This window comes from Thamnophis sirtalis, unplaced genomic scaffold (assembly GCF_051295495.1).
Source record: "Thamnophis sirtalis isolate CommonGarterSnake01/CBP01778 unplaced genomic scaffold, rThaSir2_p1.2 scaffold_1, whole genome shotgun sequence".
In the NCBI taxonomy this organism is placed as follows: domain Eukaryota; kingdom Metazoa; phylum Chordata; class Lepidosauria; order Squamata; family Natricidae; genus Thamnophis; species Thamnophis sirtalis.
In genome coordinates, this window is record NW_028261381.1 from 67,504,362 (window position 1) to 67,527,164 (window position 22,803).

Consider the following 22,803-nt stretch of genomic DNA (forward strand, 5'->3'; position numbering starts at 1 on the left):
ACTTTTCTTAATCAACCTCAATTACATAAATATTAACCAACAATTCCATTTGTTTATTATATATGTTTACCTAACTCATACTGTGACTCTAGGAGACTCACAAACATCTATTAAAACATGGCTAAACTGTTAAATGAATACTGCAGTGTTATATCATGCAGAATGAGATCCAGTTTAGTGTAATTGTTAAGGCCCCAGCCTAGAAGCTGGAGACTGTGAGTTTTAGTGCTGCCCTAGGCACAAAGCCAACTGGGGGACCATTCTGTCTCTCTTTCAGCCCTAGGAAGCAGGCAAAAGCAAACCTATTGTGAAATATTGCCAAGAAAACTGCAGGGATTTGCCCAGGTGCTCCCCAGGAACCGAAACTATCTCAGAGGCACACATGCATAGCTGTGCATATGCATAATTTAGAATGATTTTGAGGATATTCTTATGATTGTAGCACTAGTACAGGCATAGCTAATGGCCAAAATAACCTCCTGAAATTACTGGTGGACAAAAAAATGAACAAGAAATGTTCATGAAAATATGTGCTTTGGTATCTACTGAGTTTCACTGGATTCAGTAGGATTAAATGTTAATATGCCACAAGTCTCCTTTTGTTTCAACATATTATCAGAGATAATATCACACTCAGGCGATGCAAGTTGGTCAATTCCTGTCACAATCAATGAACCACCACTTGGTTGATCCGAAAACGTGCATCCGGCATCTTCAGGAAAAATGCTATGAAGGAAAAAAAAATAGGAGAGATACGTAAAACCTCTGGATATTTAGCTCATATCAAATGTATATTTGCATTGTCCTGACACATCCGTCTATGACAGCACATAATACAATAGTAAACACAAAGTGTTAAATGACACCCTTTGATGTGAATTCAAACAGCATCTGATAAAACAATCAATAACAATAAACATATATAAAATCCCCTCCAGCGATCATAGCAATAGCAATAGCAATAGCAGTAGACTTATATACCGCTTCATAGGCCTTTCAGGCCTCTCTAAGCGGTTTACAGAGAGTCAGCATATTGCCCCCAACAATCTGGGTCCTCATTTTACCCACCTCGGAAGGATGGAAGGCTGAGTCAACCCTGAGCCGGTGAGATTTGAACCGCTGACCTGCTGATCTAGCAGTAGCCTGCAGTGCTGCTTTTTAACCACTGCGCCACCTTGGCTCTTTTATCTTGGATCATAAAAATTGTAAAAGTGCTTAACACTAAAAAGAAAATCCTTGATAATCCAACTAGCTTTTTAGAGTTTTTTTGAAATCCATGTTTCACAATATTGATAAATTCCTTCAAATGAATTAGTTTTATGAGCACGTCGGGGGGGGGGGTGTCTTGTTACTATCCATGATCATATTTGGTAATTACATATTACAGTGGCACTGGAAAAAAAAGTGCCTTATGGCTGTTTTTCACAGTTATGACCGTTACAGCATCCCCATAGTCACATGATCAAAATTTAGACACTTGGCAACTGACTCATATTTATGACGGTTGCGGTGTCCCATGGTCATGTAATCTCCCTTGTGACAGTAAAGTCAATGGGGAAGTCAGATTCACTTAACAACCCTGTGATTAACTTAACAACTGCAGTGATTCACTTAACAACCATGCCAAGAAAGGTTGTAAAATGGGGGGAAATTCACTTAAGAAATGTTTCGCTTAGCAACATAAATTTTAGGCTCAATTGTGGTCGTAAGTCGAGGGTTATTTATTTATTTATTTATTTATTTATTTATTTATTTATTTATTTATTTATTTATTTATTTATTTATTTATTTATTTATTTATTTATTGGACTTATATACTGCTTCATAGGGCTTTCAGCCCTCTCCAAGCGGTTTACAAATATTTTTTTAGCTATCTGTATACCTCTATACCTGTATAATGAAGATTTGTTTTGAAATCATGACTCCAGTCTTACACCATAGCAGAGTATATTAGGTGCTGCCTTTTCTAAACTCTGCTGGTTTCCTCAGACAATTGTTTCTGTTCTCTCTTCCATAAACAGGCATGACCCCTTCAGCAGCCCATGAAGACTCTGATTCTGATTACGAAGACTATGATTTCAGCAAGAAGCCCCCTGTGCCTTTCTCTAATTTCTACAGTGAGCAATCCCCCATGGCTATCTTTCTCCCCTCTTATATGCACCTGAATGTTGTGTTGTTCCAAAGATTGAGGCAGTCTGTGAGATCCTTTTTATTCAAAACTCAGGCTTAACCTTCACTGTAGTTCCTATGATGAAAAAGATCCAAGGAAGGATTTCTATTCAAACTGCTACAAGAAGTATTTTTCTTTCAGTCCTAAAGGTGTTCTTCCTGGGTTTAGAGAAAAAAAGGCCTTATTTCCCAAATAATTGCTTCTTTCCCAAATCTCTACTTTAACCCCAATCTTGGGTGCACACAGTCAGAGCAAAACATGTGAAAGGGCCTTATTTCCTGGCAATTATACAACTGTCTTTAAGACATATTTCAGACATCAGTAAATAATGATGCAGAAATTATACCTAAATATAATAATCAGATATCGCCAGTGGTGGGATTCAATTTTTTTTACTACCTGTTCTGTGGGAGTGACTTGGTGGGTGAGTTTTCTGAACTACTCAAAATTTCCAGTGCCAATTGTGAGCACTCTGTCTGATAAGCAAACAGTATAACTTGCTGCAGAAGTGTTTTATTAGGTTCTGTTGCATGGATTACAGTGTGCAGTTCTTAAGAAAAATACCCAGCATGCCTTGCCTTCAACCATATAGAGTGACCAAAAACTCTTAGTGGAATAGGGGATTTGATGGCTAGTCAGCATGATGAGCACCACAAACAGTTTTTCTATTTTTATTTATAGATAGAAAAACTGAAGGAGCATGACAAGACACTCCTTGCTGGCCACCAGATCTCTTTGTTTATCTGCTGATGTCAGGCACAGCCCAAAGTGACCTAGAATCTGGACCTAGGTCCAGTCAAATTCAGTTCTTTACTTATTGATTCACACCAAATAGACAGAATCTTGCCAGGCTAAATCTATCCTAGTCTAACACTAATGGATATACTCTAGGAGATTCTATGAAGGGACTATCCTAAATCTCTTCCTTTCTTTCCCTGCCCACTCCAGGCTGTGTTGTCTTGTTTCCCTTTTTGGAATGTGCTCCCTCCTTTCTGGGAAATTGTCACTTCATTGTAGTCCATCACAATATCTCCCTTAGCAGACAAAATGCATTACATCTCACCAGAAAAGGACAATTCTGATGGACGGCGATTCCTTGCAAATGCTGCAGATTGACAAGTGTTATCAGAAATCTGATATGTTTAAAGATCTACAGCAGCCTGATGTTAAATGGGGTTTTAACTGTACAATCACAAGGCTTGGGCAATAGCTCATTTCCTGAAAGTGATATTATCTCCCAGCTCTAAAACTTTTAAGGAAATAAGCAAGGGTGTGACAACCTAATTCAAGGTCTATTTCTAAGAGCTTAATGGACTATGGTTCTGTTTTCAGCTTCTTTTCACTATCAAGCAACTGGCGACCAAGTTTCACCACCCCACAATTTCCCCAAACTGACAATGCGCCAGGAAACCAAACGTCCCAAGGATTATCGGCAAACGGGTGAGAGTCAGTTTTTATTTTTTTGTACCATATCCAGTTCTTCTTGGCTGTAACTATATCCAGATAGCTTTCCACATTTTATACCCTCTGGGATGGATGAGGATCCATTGGTTGTTTTTCAGGACTGGGCCAGTTTAGCTAATTCCAAGTTCCTGGATTATTATTATTTTAATTCTTTTTCCTTCTCTGTTGTGTGAAGTGTTTGGTACGACAACATTTTTCCAATCCAAAGCACTTTAGGATGGAACAATGATTTCTATCTCTTGTCTTCATCATTTCAAATGGGCAGAAGTAAAAACAAAAATCCTCATAGATTACTTTCTAATAGTGTCCAAGAGTTTGAAAAGTAAAAACAATAGCTGTGTAAAACTGTCCTTAGCAACTCACCAGTTTGATCAGATTGGTTCAGGTTCTGATATAACAGTTGGGAGAATCTATGCTGTGGTGTTATTACTACCTTATACTGTTATCTGTGTTTCCCAGTCTTTGCCATTCAGATACATTAAGACACTGGAGCTCACTCAGTTTCCCAGCTTTTAACCATATTGCCTGAAACTGCAGTCTACACAGTCCAAATATGTATCTGAAAGACACAAGTTTGGAAATGCTGATACAGGTTTCCCCATCATTTACAAATAAAATCAGATCTCACATGCAATACTTAAAGGCTTTAGGGAGAAATATTTTTTTAAAAAACTTCCAAAGATTGCTAAAGCCCCTGACTTCATTATTTTGGGTTTCAGGTTTATTGGGGAGGAGGAGATGATTTTTCAATTTTAACTATGAATGAATAATCTGAGCCAAGTAGGTGCTAGTAACTGTTTTGTCAAGAGAAGACATGTAAAGACAAATAATAAGCTAAGCAGATACTGGCTTTTTTTTATAGACAACTAGCAGAAATCCTTGTATGTGTATTATTGCCCCCCCCCTGCCCCCCTTCCATTTTTATGACCCCGGAACAATAATCAGTCACTATTCTCTTGCTATTGAGCATAGTCAGGCTTCATTCAGCTGATTTGCCCTATCAAATAAAATCCTCATTTGATGAAATGTAGTAGAAGTTAGATGCAACTATCAATAGATATTAATCATGGTGATTATCTACTTCATCAATATTTGAGGAAGCATACCTCTCAATAGAAATTGCCAAGAGGATGACCATGACTAGAATATCTGTTGTTGTTTTCCATTCCCCCTTCGTATTACAGTCAATCATCTCTACATTCACTTCCCTATTTCCAGGAGTATTAAGAAAATGCACGCAAATGCTAGGAAGATGACTGTGCAACAGCCCTCTTGAAGTTAGTGCCCTCCCAGCGTTTGGGACTTCAGCTGCCATGTAGGATTGAAATGATGGAAAATAAAGTCTAATATATTGGGAGAAAACCAGTTTGGGACAAGGGTGTAAAGGAACACAAATAAATTAATAATTGCCCCTTCCACACATACTTATGGGCTATGCTGATTCAGGAGTGACATTACACTCCTGTATTCCCATGTGACTATTATTTTTCAGCAAGCCTCTACAATGTTAATGAACCTCTGGCTTAGTGCTCCAAATAAAGTACAGTATTGCATCATTTTCTCTGAACTGGAGTTTACTTATGGGAACTCCTATTTTTTTTCTTGCCTCGTGGATCCTGAATTTTTTCCCTCCCTCCTGAAATCAAGGGACAATGTCTCTTTGCTCTTATTCTACTCTCTCAGATGTATCTGAGGAACAGTTTTATAGCTATTCCCACACAATGATCATTGTTTTCCTTGCTACCAAATAAATGGGCTTTGGTGAAGAATGCTGGTCAGATCACAGGTTGTTGTTGTTGGTTTTGTTTTGTTTTTGTTTTTTCAATCTCCTATTAACCAGCTGGAGGAACATTGATCAAAATCATAGAGTTCTTTAGCAGCCAGTGGGCAGCACTCATAGGACACTGCATGGGTGCTTCAGAAGGGCAAAAAATGTAGCTCTATGATTCCATTCAAATACTTGTGGTTTTCTCCATCAGATCTTACAGCTGAAGACAGTGATAGCACCTCATCTGGAGATTCAGACTGGTATGAGAATATCCACAAACCACAGCAACAGGTGCAGCAACAAGGAGATGAACCTTCCTTTGCAGGTGAAGAACAGGTGTCCTAAAAGCAGGTGCACAGCCTTTAATTAGTCAATTAGTGTATTGTTCATCAAACACTCTCTTTGTTTCTGTCTAGTTGTTGTCCAGATTTTTGCAGAGCAGAGAATCTCTAAATTGGGTCATTTTTTTCTATATATTCAAAACAGACAAAATCTTTTGTCATTGTCATCATCCTCATGTAAGCCTCGGTCAAACCTCTGCGTGTGGCTATAGCCACAGCAGGGTGAAATATCCTTTAAAGCAGCTTTGCCCTTCTCTTTCCCTCCAGATGTGTTGGGGCTAGAACTCCTAGAATTCTAGTTCAATGGGAAAGGATGTTCAGGAAGGGCTTATCAGAGCATTCATCTCTCATGTCTATACTTTTCTCCCATTTATTCCAAAAGATTACTTGGCTAGATAATTAGGTCACCAGATTTCTCAGCTAACCTCCTAATCTTTTTCTTCTATGATACTGCCTTTTGTTTCTTGGATCCTGAGCTGATCATTCTCATTTTTTTTTTTTTGCTTCAGGCTTAACAGTTTTTGCCAAACCTTGGTCAAACGGCTTGACTGGCTCTGGAAATGATTCATCTGGCAGCAGTGAACATCATAACATGTGATCCTAAGGACCTGGGCTGCTGAAGGGAGACAGCTTCAGGCCTGGCCTCTCATACAAAAATGGCCAAGGTTGGCAACAATAACTTGAGTCCTAAGAGAGACCATTTTCCACCTTTTCAACCTTGAGGACTCAGCATTGAAGAAATAGACCAGATGATCTCAGGATCTTCAACAACTGCAAAGACACATCAATGACCATTTCCCTCCCTGGTTGAATGAGAAATATGCCACCTTTATAAAGACACATATTTCTACTCTGCCCTTCCATGGGAGAACCCTGTGGGGGATTAGGATTTGCACTGAGTTCTGCATTTGATTCCCCTCATTTGATTTCGTTTTGTCACACAGTGAAGTGCCATCAAACCAAAATGCAGCTTCAAAATACTAGATAAGCCGGGGGACAGAAAGTTCCAGCCATGTCACCTTGTTAGGAAGTTGCTGCCACCTTTTGAGGTGGCATCTTTCTCTTCCAGGACCCAAGAGGCCAGTTTTGTCTTTGAGGAAATTGTTAGCTTAAAAGCCTGAGACTGCTTAGAGATTTTGGGGGTAACAAATAGTATTCTCTCATGCCTGAAATTAGATGCCAATTCTGCTTCTCTTGAAGAAAGTTTGGTTGTCTCTTAAGAGATTCTGAAAGGAGGGTGTAGGTTTTTATATTGAAGTCCTGGAGTAGCTACACTATGAAATGCCAAACATGTGGCAGAAACTGTCAGCCATTCAAAGTATGTGCATATGTGCATGCAAAATTGCACTGCCTTGTATAAGATATTTACTATGTTTGGGCTGTTATCTTTCCACATTTTCCAATGTGCTAATCATAAAAAATAAAAAAAAACAAGAAGAAGGGTAAGATTAAGGAAATGTATAGTTAAGTACCTGATGGCTATTAAGAAGAAGGTTTAGGATGTTTCCAAATTGGGTTTGTGCATCTGTGTGAGAGGCAGAGCAAGTGTGTCACTACTTTCCCTGTTTATAGAATTCTAGGGGGCGGGATCCAGACACCAACTCTCCTCTGTTTCCCTACCTATTGTTCTATTAAGGACAGGTTGCTTAGGCAATCTCTTTTTTATTGGTAACTCCTCTCAACTTGGAAATGTACTAAGTGACTCATCAAATAAAATTATGGCCACCATGTATCATTTACAAAATCTAGTAAACCACTAAAAGACAGCAAAGAGAGAGAGTTTTATGTTTCTTTGCTGCCATTTTAGGGTCATATTGATTATGGCAGACAAAATGTAATTTTGTAAGCCTAGTATCTTATCTGCTGTGTAACCTTTGCCATTATTGCTTGGAAAGGATAGTTTATGGTTTGTTGAACTGAAAGAACTAGCCTACCTTGATTAATTCAGTAAGCCATATTTTGACCGATTATGACTTGGCATGCCATGCCAAAGTAATTATAATATGGAAAACTTTCTTTTCTTGTGTACCGGAACTGGGTAGTGATGTTCAGCCCCTTCATAGCAAGATCATTGTTTTCCTCTGAATGTGTGTAGCTCTGTGATTTCATGAACTGGAAGTAGGACAAAACACTGTTCAAAAAGCATTTGTTTGAATGTCAAGTGTGAAGCCTCTCAAAACAGAGTAAGGTGCACAGTTGCTATAACAGGAAGTCTCTAATAACATAAGCATAATATATATATCTAAAGGAAACTGTATGTAGTCTTATTACTCATTCTCGGAGTATGAGCAAGGTTGCTGCATTTGTGTAATTATCTAATGAGAGAGAGCGAAAGAGAAAGCCTTGCCTTGGGTTTTTTTAATGTCCTTTGCAAATTTAGCAAGTAGAGAAGACACTGAGATCTCAAATAAAATGTTGCAATATGATTGGCACCTGGATTCATTCCATTCGCTCATCCCTAATTACATGCTTCCTAATCCCAGCACAGTTGTTTTTTTTAAATCACTAAGCATGCTTTTTCTTTATTGGACTGATCTGAAGACCCCTGGAATAAGATGCCTATGCATGTTGATTATGGACTATAACGTTGGCATTGACTTTTAGCCATGACAAAGGGAGATTTTCTTCATGATGATCTGTCCCTAGTCTGGTGCTTCAGGTCTTACACCAGTGTACCCATCCCCACTATTACTAAATCCATCCACATTACTGCTGATCATTCTCTTCTTTTCCGTTCCACCTTTCCCAGTATTTCCAGCATTTTTCAAGGAACTGGGTTTCTGCATAAAGTGTCCATAGTAGAATAATTTGAGCATGATCATCTGTGACTTAAATGAGAAGTATGGACTGGTTTGCTAAATGATCCAATTATTGATTATTGCATTAGCTGTTCACAGTGTTTTCAAGAATCAGTTTCAATACCTACTTCAAAAGCATCAATACTGTTTCCACCCTGTTTATTTAAAGACTGGTTTATGCATTAATATGACAGTATTCCTTTCAGGATCACTTGCTTGAGAGTTGACCATAAACAGAATAAAGGACAGGCAAACAGTATGATCTCCTAGTAGTCCTGATGTTTCTAGGTACCTCTCTTGATGCCCTATAGCTCCATGAACCAAATCTCTCTCTCTCTCTCTCTCTCTCTCTCACACACACACACACACACACACACACATATACATACATACCAGTGGTGGGTTTCAAAAATTGTTCGAACCTACTCTGTGGGTGTGGCCTCCTTTGTGGGAGTGGCTTGCCACCCATGTGACCGGATGGGAGTGGCTTGGCACCCATGTGACCAGATATGAAGATGCCGACGACACTTGTCAGAACCACCTTAAATTACCTCACACACCGCACTGGCATGCATAAGAATATGATGTAAACTTGTTTTTCAAAAGGCATCTTTGGTTTGCGTTAAAACAACTTCAACACACGCAATGTTCTGATTGCACCACAAACGCAGTAGTCATCCTTACCTTTCACAGAGGCACTGAGTTTATAAATAGGAGCATGATAGTGTAGAATAATCATATCCAAGGACCAGTGGTGGGTTTCAAAAGTTTTTGGAACCTCTTCTGTAGGTGTGGCCTGCTTTCCGGGTCCACTGGTAGAACCTCTTCTAACCGGTTCGGTAGATTTGACGAAGCGGTTCTACCGAATAGGTGCGAACTGGTAGGAACCCACCTCTGATACATACATACATACATACACACATACATACATACATATACTGGAGAAAACAAAGTACTGTCATTATATTTATTTCCACCAATCCCTTTCAGCCTCCCAAAATTCTGGCTGCTAAGTCAATTTCTGGATAAGGAGGTAGTTTAAGATTGGCCATCTCCTTCACTGAAGCCATTTTATGTCTAGGCAAGTCTCTTATGACAGCCATTTTGTGTGCCCATCCCCTGCATGCTGTTAAACTGCATGCAGGGGATGCCCACCAGTCCAAAAAAGGTTCTGGGATGGATGAGTGCTCTGATGTTTTCCTTGTGGTCTTCTTAGAGGCTACTGTGGGAAATAGGATAGTAGACTTAAGAAGCCTTTGATCTGACCCAGTCACCTTTTTCCTGTGTCCCCACCCCAATATAAATGATAAGGGATTGTAAATGATTGACAGGAAGAGTTACTTCAAAGGAAAGAAATGTTCAGTAACACCAGAAGATTGGAGACTCTGAAGACAGGGAGAGAATACTGAGTCAGTAGAGATCTATATAGTTTTTCAATACCAATGCCCAAAAGGGAGCTGCATATTTTACCACCCAGCAGAAGTACTGTGGTCTCATACAGAATAATAATATGCACATCACCTCTCAACCGCAACTTATTTATATTGAAAGTCACCTTTTCCCTCTACAGAGAGAAAAAGAATCTCTACCAGTTAAGCCTTTCGAGTTCTTGCCTAAAAAAGATTTGTACAATTCAGAGGAAACCAATCCGAATGTTGTACAATAATTCAATGGAGAAAACTGAACAAAACAGTCTTTAGGGCTCAAAACAGTTCTCTCCTGCCTGGAGTTAACAATCCCCACAGAGGGGGTTAGAACGTGTTGGCAATTTAGGATTTTAGACATGACTCTGGCATACCAATTTAGTGTACTTGGAACAACTCCACCTTGAAGAAATTCAGGGTCTATTTTGTTGGCTTCTTTGGTGTTTTGGATTTGGGAACAAAAGGAACCTTGGTGAAGAAAACAAACCAATACTGGAGGATGGAGATGACTGCACTAAAGAGCTTTAGAAAGATGCTTTGTTCACCTTCCTTTGTGGACTCCAAAGCAACTTTTCCCAATTCGTTCATTCGTTTATTGGTTTTGTATGCTGCCCACTCCCAAAGAACTCCGGGCGGCTCACAATAAAACAGGGGAGGGGATAAATAAGACAATACAAACAATATTAAAATACACAACAGTCACAATTGAAGCGGTGCTGGATACTTCAACAGCCCCCAGCCTGCCGGAACAGCCAGGACTGAGTAGCTTTATGGAAGGCCGGGAGGGTAGTAAGGGTCCGGATCTCCACGGGGAGCTCGTTCCAGAGGGCCGGAGCAGCAACAGAGAAGGCTCTCCACTGGGGGGGGGGTCGCCAGCCGACATTGGCTGGCCGATGGAACCCGGAGGAGGCCAAGCCTGTGAGATCGAATCTGTCTTTGGGAGGTAATTGGCAGGAGACGTTCTCTCAGGTATTTGGAATTGTTTCCAAAATGCTGCACAGCCCTGCTGCACTGATCAATCTTCAAAAAATAACAGCCAGAGACAAGGGCAGGAGCAAAGTATGTATAAATGTGCATAATGCTTTGGAAAAATGGATAGAGAAAATGATGCCTTTTTATATTGTTTTTATTGGTTGTTCTGAGCTGCCGAGGATTACTGTGTGAAATGGGCAGCCATATCGGTTCTTTAAATAAATCAAATCAAATAAATGAACAATGTCCTTTCTGCTGTGGGTTAATTAATTGATGAGAGACTCAGCAGGCAGGAAAGGAAAGACTTCCTGACATAATAAAACTATAGCATTTGTTTTCATAAGATCCATTTAAAAAGTACCACATACCAGACAAACGAACAAAAATGACTATTAATAATTAAATAGCCTTAATGGCTACATGTCCCTCCTCCTCCTTCCCAAGACATTCTGCAATTTCTCTAAATTTCTGTTGCTGTAGGGCACTCAACTAAGGAAGCATCATTTGAGCATTATCTGCTTCTGATCTCTACATAAGGCACAGTAGGAAGCACAAAGCTACAGTAGGTCAACCATTGCCATATCCACTTATTCTACTTGACTCATGAGAATAACTTGCTAGATCAAACAAGAGCCTGCTCAGACATAAACTAACCCCTCACAGGAAAATATGGAGTGAGTGTTCTCCATTCTATCTGGTGATTGGTATTATGCTGCCTCTGAATGTGAAGGAATTGAAATAGAAAATTGAAGCTTATAGTCATTGGTCACAGAATGGGGATTCTTGGGGCGGTATCTTAAAAACTTTTTTAAAAATTTACAACATGCCTCCCTCCTGCAGGGACATGAACTAGCCTCTATTAAAATTAAGCTAAAAGCTGTAATTGCACAACTGCTATAAATTCAATATGCATATAGTCACTATATGCATATAGATTTATAGTCACCGACATAATTACTACACTTAGGAAAGTATAAAATCTTAAATCAACATGATACCCTGCAAACAATATTTAATGGGAACAAAATGGAATTCTGAGATTTGGACCAATGCTAGAATTTATGGGGAATGTTCTTCTTTGCCCATTAGTGGAAAAAGAAAGAAAGAGAATATGTGAGATTTTCAGAAGGCACTTTGATTTTGCAGTATTCTATCGAAAACATGAAGTTGAAAAGGATTCCTGTCTTCCATATACAACTTTTCTAGTGTTTCTCCTGACATTTTATTACCATGAAAACAGTTCATGAAATGGGTAAAAGTTGAAAGAACTGCCTGCATCTTTCAGCTGAAGAAGGGTCAAAACAATCAGCCTACAAAGGTCCTTCCGCTTATAAGCAGATGCCCTGCAGCTCATTGCCATCTAGTGGTCAAGGCCACACAAGTATAGAGTTGGATCTGATTTCACTGCAGCATAACTTTGCTCTTCAGCCAACTCTGCATATAATTAAAGTTGATCTGCAGATGCCGCTGCTATTGCTGGACCTACTTCACTAACCCCAAGTTGCACTGGAGGGTGGGAGGAGAGATGACATGATTTGCTGTCAGAAGAATTGTGCTGACAATGAAGTTTGAGAAAATAACACCACAACCATTTCAGACAGTTCAGCAGCTTTCATTATCTTTGCATATCCAGTTATTAAAAAGAGACACCACCCATGTCAGTGCAAACTACTGCACGGGGAGATAGATAAATGTAGATGTATGTATGTATCAGGGGTGGGTTTCAACCAGTTTGCGGCGGTCCCTGCGAACCAGTTGGTCGGTGAACCCGGAAGTAAGTAACTTCCGGGAACGGCGAAGGGCGCACCCGCCCGCCCGCGCTCCTTACCCAGTTTTGATGAGTTCTGCGCTTCCACGCATGCGCAGGACGCATACAGCACCTGCGCGATCCTCCAGGAGCAGCTGGAGCATCGCACAGACGCTAGTATGCATGCGTGTGCCACGCACGTGCACGCGTGCATCGCGCGCGTGCACGAGGACACCACCGGCCCCGTTCCAACCGGTTCGGTTGGAACGGGGCGAGAAACCCACCCCTGGTATGTATGTACAATATATTGCCAAAAGTATTCGCTCACCCATCCACATAATCAGAAGCAGTTGTGAGCAAATACTTTTGGCAATATAGTGTATGTATGTATGTATGTATGTATGTATGTGTGGATGGAAAGAGAGAGGGGGAGAGGGAGGGAGGGAGGGAGGGAGGGAGGGAGGGAGAGAGAGAGAGAGAGAGAGAGAGAGAGAGAGAGAGAGAGAGAGAGAGAGAGATGTATATGCACATACATCTAGAGCCATACATAAGTACACCAGCATGCCTAACATTCCTGTCCTACTGTCTCCATTTATTTGCACCCATTTCCTGTGTTCTTATTCATGTTTATTCCTGTTATCTTGTACATGAGTGACAAACTAACAATAAATAAATAAACATGTATTTTTCCCTTTCTGTTACTTTATATTAGTTTTTATATCCATTTGTGTGTGCATGTGTATAAAATTTAGTGTATATGGAAGAAACGTATGGAAGAAAAAAACTAATATAAAGTAAGAAAAAGGAAAGAAAAAGAAAAAAGATCAAATAGAAAGCTAAAAGTGCAAGAAAGGGGAGAAAAGTAAAACAAAAATAGAAAAGAAAGAAAAAGATACAAAGAAGTAGCTTCCAATCTTCTTTACAGCAGTTATAAACACAATTATAAATGTGCCTCTTATTTTATGATTATAACATAATCTCCCCTTTCTATAACCTCTCCTGTCTAAGTATCAAAACCATAAATCCTAAGTTTGTTTTTTATGTATTCTGTAAAATGTGTAAGTTTTACACACTTAGGCAAGAAAAACTAAATGTACAGGTACAGAGTAGGTGAACTTGGCTCAACTGCAGTAACTAAAAGAGGGATCTTGGAGTCCTAGTGGACAATCACTTAAATATGAGCCAGCAGTGTGTTGCAGCTGCCAATGCAATCCCAGGCTGCAGTAACAGAGGGATAGAATCAAGATCACAAGAAGTGATACTACCACTTTATAATGCCTGGTAAGACCAGACTTGGGATACTGCATCCAATTTTGGTCATCACAATATTAAAAAAAGATGACGACACTCTGGAAAGAGTGTAGAGAAGAGGAACAAAGATAATTGTAGGGGCTGAAGGCTAATACATATGAAGAACAGTTGCAGGAATTGGGTATGTCTAGTGTAGTAAAGAGAAAAACTAAGAATGACATAATAGCAATGTTCCAATATTTGAGAGGCTGCCGCAAAGAAGAGAGGGCCAATCTATTTTCTAAAGCACCAAAAAGCAAGACAAAAAGCAATGGATGGAAACTGAAACAAAGAGAGAAGCAACCTAAGAACTAAGGAGAAATTTCCTGACAGTAAGAACAATCAACCAGTGGAACTTCTGCCTTCAGAAGTTCTGGATGCTCCAACCCTGGAGACTTTTATGAAGAGACTGGACAACCATTTGTCTAAAATAGTATAGGGCTGTGATGGCAAATCTATGGCACGCGTGCCACACGTGGCATACTGAGCCATATCTGCCAGCACACAAGCCGTCAGCTCCAATGCCAGCCAGCTGACTTTTGGCCTTCTGGAGGGCCGGGGGGAGGCCGTTTCCAAATTTCCAATAAGTCCATTGGGCCTGTTTTTTGCCCTCCCCAGGCTCCGGAGGCTTTACTGGAACCTGAGGAGGGTGAAAATGGCCTCCCTTGGCCCCCTAGAGGAAATACCAAGCTCAGCTTGGAAGCAACTAGTGCGGTGTGCGTGGGGGGGAGCATGGGGGAGTGTTGTGTGCACATGCATATTTGGGGAGGGTGCACATGCACATGTGGGGGGCACTTTGCATTATGGGTGCCAGCACACATGAGTACTATTGCATGCTCACGGTCCTGTTGCCACCCAACAACAAAAAGGTTAGCCATCGCTGGTATAGCCATCACTTGAGCAGGGGGTTGGACTAGAAGACCTGCAAGGTCCTTTTCAACTGTTATTCCGCATGTAACAAGTTCCATCATCTTTAACAATCATTCCTCCATTGTGGGTAGTGCTGAATCTTTCCATCGTTCATACAATAATCTTACTGTAGTTACAGTGTATTAGAATAAAGTTGCATGATTCAACTGTTTATCCATCAATTCCAAAAGAAAATCATGTCGTCTAAATTGTATATTAAAATAGGCAGTAACAGAATTTTCTAGCTCTTTTTACATATCCACCAAACATGATGAAATGTCCTTTTTTGTTGTTCACGTTTCTAACATAAATTTGAAGAAAGCCCAATTAAAGCTGCCAAAGGTCATCTTTCCATCTAAGACAATCATTGTGACTTGTTTTTCATTATGTTGCTCCAAAAATATTCCAAAATGTCCAGTACATTTCTAATATTGTCCTTTAACTATCTTTTAGATAAAATCCCATATTGCTCCTCATGAATTCTTGCAAAATTATTTCAGTCTATCAGCTAGAATCATTGTGAACAATTTATAGTTGTATTCAATAATGGTGGTGGCTTATAGTTTCCTTTTAAAGTCAAATCTTGTCCACATTTAGGTATCAGTGCTATGTTGGTTGCTTTCCAACCCTTACACATCTTTCCTCCCTGAAAGGTAGAAATCATTGTGTTTTGTAAAGGTTGCAAAAGTTCATTCTCAAAACATTTATAATAAAAACGCGGAAATTCAACTGCTCCAGGTACCTTTCCTGGCTTAATCTTTTTTATGGCTTCAGAAACTTCCTTATTGTTATAAATCTGTTCATAATCTGTCTCTGTTTCTCTGTAATCTTCAATAAATTTTGTTTTTTGCCATTACTGATTTTGATACGCAGGAAGGAAATACAATAACCTGGCCCCCACAATGATTTATTGTTTCATGTTGTAGATATTACATAGGAACAATACCTCAAACCACAATATTTAGCCTTTAGAAAACTATTCTTTTGTAGCTAAGATATCCATTACGCTTGAAAATTCTAAAGTAGCTATGCTGTGCCTCAGTTTTAATAGGATACTGCAATCTGCAGTCTGTAACATTTTTACTAATTGGCGACACATCTTTCAATCATCCTTACTAAGAGTGTTAAATGATTGCATTGGTTTACAGCTTTGATAAATGAAAACATTTTTGTTGTACTGTTCTGATACTGAAAATTGCACATAAATACATTCCTACTCATACGAGCTAGAACACCAGAATAACTATCCTATTTAATACAGCAAAGTACAAACTACCTCAACAGAATTTCATCTGAAGAGGGAAAAAAACCCTCCCTTTTCATGCTTTGCAGAAACTGTTCACTCCTTTTCTTCAGTGCCTGACCACACAATGCTCTTTTGTCAGACTGCAAAGGTTGAAACTCCCATTCAGCCCGACAAGCTCCCCCTCAGTTCTGTTATGTGGAAGAGAATATGGGGCTCTCTGCATTGATCTTAAGTAGACTATCTTGCCTAGGATTCTTCTCAAAGCGTTACCTATCAATCCCTGAGCCAGCAGAAAACTCTACCAGTGAGATATGAGTTCCTCTCACTAGCAATTCCTATACCCCAAACAACGCTGAAAAACAGTGCTCTACTTATTCACAGTGTAGCAATTTGCGAAGGATAGGAACTGGTTGATTCTCCCAGTTTTATTCCCTCCCCAAAGTCATCTGCAACCAGAGGAAAATACTCATCCCTCACTTTCCCTACTATGGATTGGAGAGGAGGCACATTTTGATAGCTAGTGGTAGCTGTTGTTTATCAAATTTAGCCATCTGTCAAACTTTGTACAAGTGTTGTTTATGGATGTAGTTAAAGGAAGCTTGAATGTTATCCAACATTAACTGATGCTTGCCAGGGGGGGGGGCGTGCGTTATTTTGGACATGGCTTAGATCTATTCCTGAAGAGCACTAAACTTATGCTCAAAAGCCATCCAAATAACAGCCAGTAAGTCATACAGAGTTTTGCTTATGACCATCACTGCCGATCAGAATAGAATAGAATAGAATAGAATAGAATAGAATAGAATAGAGTTCTTTATTGGCCAAATGTGATTGGACACACAAGGAATTTGTCTTTGGTGCATATGTTTTCTGTGTACATAAAAAGACAAGATACATTTATCAAGAATCATAAGGTACAACACTTAATGATAGTCATAGGGTACAAATAAGCAATCAGGAAACAATCAGTATCAATATACGTAAATCGTAAGGATACAAGCAGAAAATTATAGTCATGCAGTCATAAGTGGGAGGATGATAGGAATGATGAGAAGACTAACAGTAATAGTAATGCAGCCTTAGTGAATAGTTTGACAGTAGTGAGGGAATTATTCATTTAGCAGAGTGATGGCGTTCGGGGAAAAATTGTCCTTGTGTCTAGTTGTTCTGGTGTGCAATGCTCTACAGCATGGTTTTGAGGGTAGGAGTTGAAACAATTTATGTCCAGGTTTTGAGGGGTCTGTAAATATTTTCACAGCCCTCTTTTGACTTGTGTAGTGTACAGGCCCTCAATGGAAGGCAGGTTGGCAGTAATTGTTTTTCCTGCAGTTCTAATCAGCTGCTTATAAATACAATTGTGTAGCTCGGTTTGAAAGATGCAAACTCTTGTCTTCCAAAACTAGAATGAACCCTGAGAACAGGCTTAGAGAACAGAGGGCAGGGACCATATCCACACCTGTCTAAAGTAGCCAATAGATGCCCTGCTGAGCCTATCCCCTAGGGTTCCCCTAACCATGTGAGCAACCTAGCAGTCAGTGAAATGTGCCCCATGATATTCATGACAAAAATTATGTTCATGTAAGAGGAAAAGAACTACTTTAAAACCAGAACAGGTAAGAAGACTGCATAAAATATGTTGCCAAGGCATGTCTGTGCCACTGTTAGATACAAATGAGGGAAGACTCTTAATCATAATGTAAGAGCTTCCTGAATTACTGTGAATTAACACCAGCTCTGCACACATTGCAACTGATGCTCTACGGTATATGAGAAAATGAGGGATGGCATAATTGATTCATTGGTCTTCCATTTCTGATGCGGTCTTTAGATAACCTATAACAAATGTCCATTTCAGAATTCACAACACAAAATATTACAATTATTACCATGCAAGATAATAATATTCAAGGTTGTGTTTGATTTATTTAAGAAAACTCAATTGAATGTATGCACATCCAAACCATCCTATGGCTAGCTTATGAGCCAGTGCCAGACTGGCTTAAAAGTCAGTGAACTAGCAGTGCTAAGATTTGTCTGATCAAGATGTGAGAAGACAGATGTTGCACTTAGAGTAAAGATTGCTCTGTTAATAGTCAGCAGCCTGCATGTTGAGGATGCTTAATCAAAGGACATAAGACTAAATCACAACATTACTGGAGTACCAACTGCCTTATCTAGATTTTTTTCCCCAAGCCTGCTCTACTCTTCTCAACTCTATCTGTGGGTCACACTTTGCTTCCTTAACATTGTTGTCCCCCATTTCACACAGATCTCTTTATTCGATCTTTAAATCACTGGCATCTATTGGACTGCTACATAGAAGGCATGCATGTTTGTGTGAATGTGTGATCATTCACAACCATGGCATGAAAGGGCAAAAGGGAGGGGAGCAGAAAGTGGTTGCAAAGAAAGCAACATTGGTGCAAACCAGTTTTAGCAGAAAATTCCCCCTTTGCCACATCCTCAGCTATTTATCGGCTCTGATAGGTTCTCATAACACAAAGAGAGAGGGGGGAAGGGAGAGAAATGTTGCAGCAAACCACAAAATGAAGGTTGTGCCTACAGGAAGAATTGAAATAGAAACAGTGAACACCTGTGGCCTAGAAATGCAAAGTACAGAAACGAAGGATAGGAAGCGCCCATTCAAAAACTCAGCATGTAACCCACAATTGCCAGAAATAGGGTATACTATTCTTATTGTTGGTTTTGTTATATTAAAAGGTTATTTTTATAGTGCACTTTTGCTCCCTCCCCTCCTTTTATACACATACACACAAACCAAATATATCTGTAACACGTGACTTGTCCTAAATATTTCTGCCTCCCCTTCTATATTTCTTCAAGGGATTACCTCATGGCTTCTCATAGATGTATGGATGCTTCAGCCTTCAGAGCAGGGTTTCCCAACTTTGGTAACTTTAGGATGTCAAGATGTTGACTGGGGAATTCCCAGAATTCCCCAGTCAGCATCTTGCACTATAGCTTTCATCATCCACAGTCAATTAGCCTGATGGGGAAAAGCAGCTGTAGTCCAAAGCATCTGGAGGATGTTGGGTTAAGGAAAGCTGGTTCAATATTCATTATGTCTTGCTATTGCTAACCTTGTGAACTTTTGAGGAATATTTTGTTTTCTTGCACTGACTGATTCCCAGCACAGATACATTCTCCACTGAGAGGAGTTTTCATACTGTGAACACTGGAGTCAAGCCTTTGGGTTATCACCGCCCTTGTCTGAATGACATAGAAATATAAAACTAGAAGGGACTATTTAGATCAGGGGTATCAAACTCATGTCATCATGGCGGCATCACATGATGTATCAGGACTTCCCCACCTTCACTTAAACCAGGTATGGGCATGGCCAGTGCATGATGCATCCAGACCGTTGGCTGAGAGTTTGACAGCCCTGATTTAGATTATCAAGTCCAATCCCTTGGGTGACTTTGCAACAGTTTCTCTCTCTCACTTCACAGGGATGTTGTTGTGGGAAAAATAGAATGTAGGAGCATTGTGTTGTACAAAATAAAAGGCGTCCCTGTGGATTTTACTCCACTAGTCATTACCGTCTATATGTGGTGGTGCTCATCTCTGTTTCAAGGCCATTGAGCCAGCATTGTCCGAAGACATTTCTGGGGTCATGTGGCCAGCATGATTCACAGAGCACTGTTATTTTCCCACTGAAGTGGTACCTATTTAGCTACTTACATTTGCATGCTTTCAAATTGCTAATTTGGCAGGAGCTGGGGTGAGAATGGGAGCTTGCCCCATCATGTAGCGCTCAAGCCTTGAACCTGGACTGCTGACTTTTCAGCCAACAAGCCCAGCATCTTAACCACTGAGCCAATGCACCACTCTACAAAATAAAAAGCAGCATATAAATCCAGTAATAAATGCATATACCGGTAAGTAAATAAGCAAATTACCAGTGTAATGATGAAATCTTTCTGTAAGCATTTGGTAATTCAGACTCCCTCTCCGTTAGAGGCTGCTGTGAGAGGAGTAAGGAAAGACGTGGCCTTCAGCCTCTGAAGCAAGCCTGTTTGCTTTGACCCTAGTCACCAGCTGACATACTTCCTCCCGCCAATTATCCATAAAGTACTGTTGCTGTCCAGAGAAAAAAGCCCGCCACCCATCCATGACATGTAAAGAAGTATTTCAGATGCTCACTGAATGTTGGCTCTGTGTGCCAAGTACAATTGTAAATGTAGGTCTTATGACTGACAGATTGCCCTTTTTGGATCTCAAACTGCTTTTGAATTTCTCAAGAGATTTGGCACCCGGCATAAAGGAAACAGATGTTCCAATTGAAGTATGGAACAAGTTGCGTGGTTATTTGGATCCAGGCAAATGTTTTCCAGTTCTTTACACATAACAACTTGTCCTTAAGCACGGTTTGTTCTGTTGAGGATTGGTTTTACAGTTGACAATCAACCAAAGATTACTAGCCAGTTCGGCTCTGTAATCTTCCATTTTCATCATTATTATCCAAAGTTCTAAAAGAAAAAAGAAAGCTTTGTGCCGCTTGTAGTATATTTTTGAAATAACAGTTCATTAATTGGAAAGGATTTTTTTTTAAAAAAAAACTTCTTTCTCACCAAATTTTAAAATTATGGGTTTTGCTTTTAGTAAGTCAAACAACAGCAGTCCAAGATGTAGATCTATGTTGCCACAGACCAGGGGAAATGTTAAATAAAACTACTATTTTTGCAGTGGAAGCAGTGGAAATACGACTTTTGCATGATTAAAATGGTCACAAATGGGGCTGCATCCTACACTGCATAATTTGTGCACTGAGATAGTTTGTTCTGAAAATTGAAGTACTAAACAAAAAAAAATTCTTAAGCCACTGTCTGTTTCCCACAAACGTGGTGAAAAGGTTTTCCTAAGCACAGTCTGGACCAATGTTTTTCCAAACTTGGCAAAGGTAAGACGTGTGGACTTTTAACTCCAGAATTTCCCAGTCATGACAAATTAACATTGCCAAGTTTGATAAATGCTGTTCTAAACCTAGATTCTAAACCAATATAGATACGACTCTCTGGGGATTCCAGATATACATTAAAAAAAATTTCAAACATTGCTGTTGTGCAAATGAATAATGCAATGCTGTAATAGCATGTGAGAGTGACCTTGAGGAACAAGAGGAATGGGTGGTGCTTAGGAAACGCTCAGACAAGAAATCAGGGAGCCCACAGTTGTTTAATGGTCAGAGAAAGAAACTTAGGAAATCCTGATCATAATGGATCAGGCAGTTAAACATGGCAGCAGGAGCTTTGTACTTTCAGACTTGCAAGACTCTCTTAATTGTAGGCTTACAATAAAGTCAAATTAGCTCATTTTGTTGTTGTCTGGAAATCCCTGGGAGCTCTGATGAATCTCCACATCAGGCCACCTACTACCCATCCTTTAATAAAATCTCTATTTCCCTGTTGTTGAACCACTGGTTCTAGGAAAGAGAATTTCATACCATACAGGCAGCTGCAGAAGAGGATGAATTGTTAGTCCCGTTGGCCTTATCTCTAAATAAGGCACCACAGATTCTTTCCTAAACTACCACAGACATTTTAATAATTTGCATGTATAATTAATTTACATGTTTTTAGGTTTTACTGTTTTTCCCTAAAGCAGCTGTGTGTGTTTACCACACAGTCAAGCATCTACAGTGAGAAGATGCGGGCGGGGGGAGTGATCCCCTCTTCTTCCCCCTGGGAACAGGACTATCCTTGCAGTCTGTCAGTCTGAAGAGAATTACAGAGAGATGCATGTTTCTGCCTTTCTGCCACCCTCCTCAGAGATCTCTAAACTCCGACCCAGAAGCTACTTTTTAAGTGTAAAACAAAACAATAATGGAACATGGGAAGTGATGAGATGAAACACAGAGAATTCAAAGAATCCAGAAATGACCACACTGATGCTGGAGGACATAATTACCATTTATTATTTTATTTATTTGCCTGATAGCAGACCTTTCTGCTCAGACAAGGGAGGAAGGCAGGTAACAAAATCTTACAGTTCCGTAATTCAATACTATTTATAGTAATATCAGTAATGCCATAATCACAGGCACCTGTGGAACGATCTACCCGCAGAGATCTGGACCCTTCCCACTCTCTCGGCCTTCCGAAAAGCCACTAAAACCTGGCTATTCCGGCAGGCCTGGGGCTGTTGACCTCATGAACGAGGTCCAGCCCCACCCAGATTGAGTGTATGGTGTGTTGCTTTTAAATCCGTTTTCTCTTTCCCTATTTTTTAACTTTTTATCTTTTTAGCCTTGTACGTTGTAAGCCACCCAGAGTCCTACGGGATTGGGCGGCATATAAATTTATTAAATTACAATTAAATTACAATTACACCTTTAAAAGGTTCTAATAGGCTATATGGTGACACTCCCAGGCTTAATGGAGCCCTAGATGAGATGACATTAGTATCCTTAATATTCTTGTTTTCTTCTTTCAGTCTTTGCCTTCCATCTCTCTTTTTATCTCTTCTGTCTTTTCTTTTTGCTTTCTCCTGCCTTCCCTATGCTCACTTCACCTTCCTGTGCAGCAGTAGCTTTTCCTTATCTCTCTCTCCAGTAATTAGATGGACTCAGGCACATTACAAAGAAAAGCTTTAGTCGTGTCTGGCATCTTAATTTCCTCAACGTACCCCCTAGGCACACCGGAAGTTACTTA

General features: G+C 39.9%; 1 protein-coding gene across 1 annotated transcript in view; it reads left to right on the forward strand.

Annotated features, from left to right (window-relative positions):
• Positions 1–7,172, forward strand: part of CD6 (CD6 molecule) — a 30,654-nt gene extending 23,482 nt beyond the window's left edge. Inside the window, exons 9-12 of the mRNA XM_087703919.1 lie at positions 2,022–2,117; positions 3,503–3,610; positions 5,614–5,727; positions 6,253–7,172. Of these exons, the coding sequence (XP_087560045.1) occupies positions 2,022–2,117; positions 3,503–3,610; positions 5,614–5,727; positions 6,253–6,341 (407 nt within the window). The 3' untranslated portion in view covers positions 6,342–7,172. The remainder of the gene's footprint in view (positions 1–2,021; positions 2,118–3,502; positions 3,611–5,613; positions 5,728–6,252) is intronic.
• Positions 7,173–22,803: the final 15,631 nt, after the last annotated feature.